Source organism: Condylura cristata, unplaced genomic scaffold, assembly GCF_000260355.1.
Source record: "Condylura cristata isolate star-nosed mole 26May11 unplaced genomic scaffold, ConCri1.0 scaffold00843, whole genome shotgun sequence".
Classification (NCBI taxonomy): Eukaryota; Metazoa; Chordata; class Mammalia; order Eulipotyphla; family Talpidae; genus Condylura; species Condylura cristata.
This window is the reverse complement of record NW_004567944.1, coordinates 1981-2961: the sequence shown is the minus strand read 5'-3', so window position 1 is coordinate 2961 and position 981 is coordinate 1981. Positions and strand designations below refer to the sequence as shown.

At 38.6% G+C, this 981-nt stretch overlaps 1 protein-coding gene across 1 annotated transcript in view; it reads right to left on the bottom strand.

The window, feature by feature from the left end:
* Positions 1 to 5: 5 nt before the first annotated feature.
* Positions 6 to 981, bottom strand: part of LOC101627676 (60S ribosomal protein L5-like) — a gene marked incomplete at both ends in the record, with an annotated part of 2951 nt that continues 1975 nt past the window's right edge. The window contains 2 exons of the mRNA XM_012735005.1: positions 6 to 141; positions 887 to 979. Of these exons, the coding sequence (XP_012590459.1) occupies positions 6 to 141; positions 887 to 979 (229 nt within the window). The remainder of the gene's footprint in view (positions 142 to 886; positions 980 to 981) is intronic.

The window sequence follows — 981 nt, the reverse complement described above, 5'->3', positions numbered from 1 at the left end:
AATTGTTTCTTGTAAGCATCTTCATCTTCTTCCATTAAGTAACGCATGTAATCTGCAACGTTTTGGCCCATGATATGCTTCCGATGCACTTCAGCATGGAATTCCTTGCTTTCTGAATCATAACCAGGGAATCGTTTGGTACTAAAATAAAATTTTTAATGTTTTAGTATGTGCTGATTGTAATTAGCTCATCAGAAGGAATTCTCCGGTAGCTGCTATCAGTCCCGTCTTGAAACAGTAATTGCATCATATGCAATCAAAGGACCAACTACGACTGCTCAGTTAGTGGACATCATCATCTAGCAGCTAACCTCTGAATTCCAGGATAGAAAAGAAAATCACGCCACAAACATCTTTAAAAACCATTAAATAAACCCAGGTTTCCCAAACACTAAAAAGTTATTTCTTAAGCATAAAGTTTCAAAACTGTTCCCAAAATCCTAGAATTTCTCAGTGATGCCTTAAAGTACATGGGGTTAAGTGACTTTTTGGGAATTACAGTGTCTTGCAAGAAAGCTGCCGACCCTCAAAAATTAAATCCCTCCACCCCACATCACAAAATTAACTTCCAGTTAGGTCACAACTTTATGAGCTAAAATCTCGCCCCTTCCTGTTCAGTCCTCCACCCCCCAATACAGTAAAGCAATGCTCTTTCTGAATGGAAAACACCTTAGACAAAGCATTTATCTTTGAACTTTTATGAGCATTTATCCTCATTTATAAATGTTTTTGTTAAGCAGTGGCCTGCCAGGTTCCTTTTGCATGGTACATAGCATGTAACAGGTACACAATGAGTTAATTAACTGATTTAATAATCTTCACAATCAAACCAGTTAGTAACAGAAGTATTGGAATCCAGGCAATGACCCCTGGGATTCTATTTTACCTGTGAGGAATAGACAAGCCTCCATCCACAGCTCCCTTCAGGGCCCCAAAAACTTTATTCCCTGTAGTAGTTCTGGCAAGTCCAGCATCCAAATA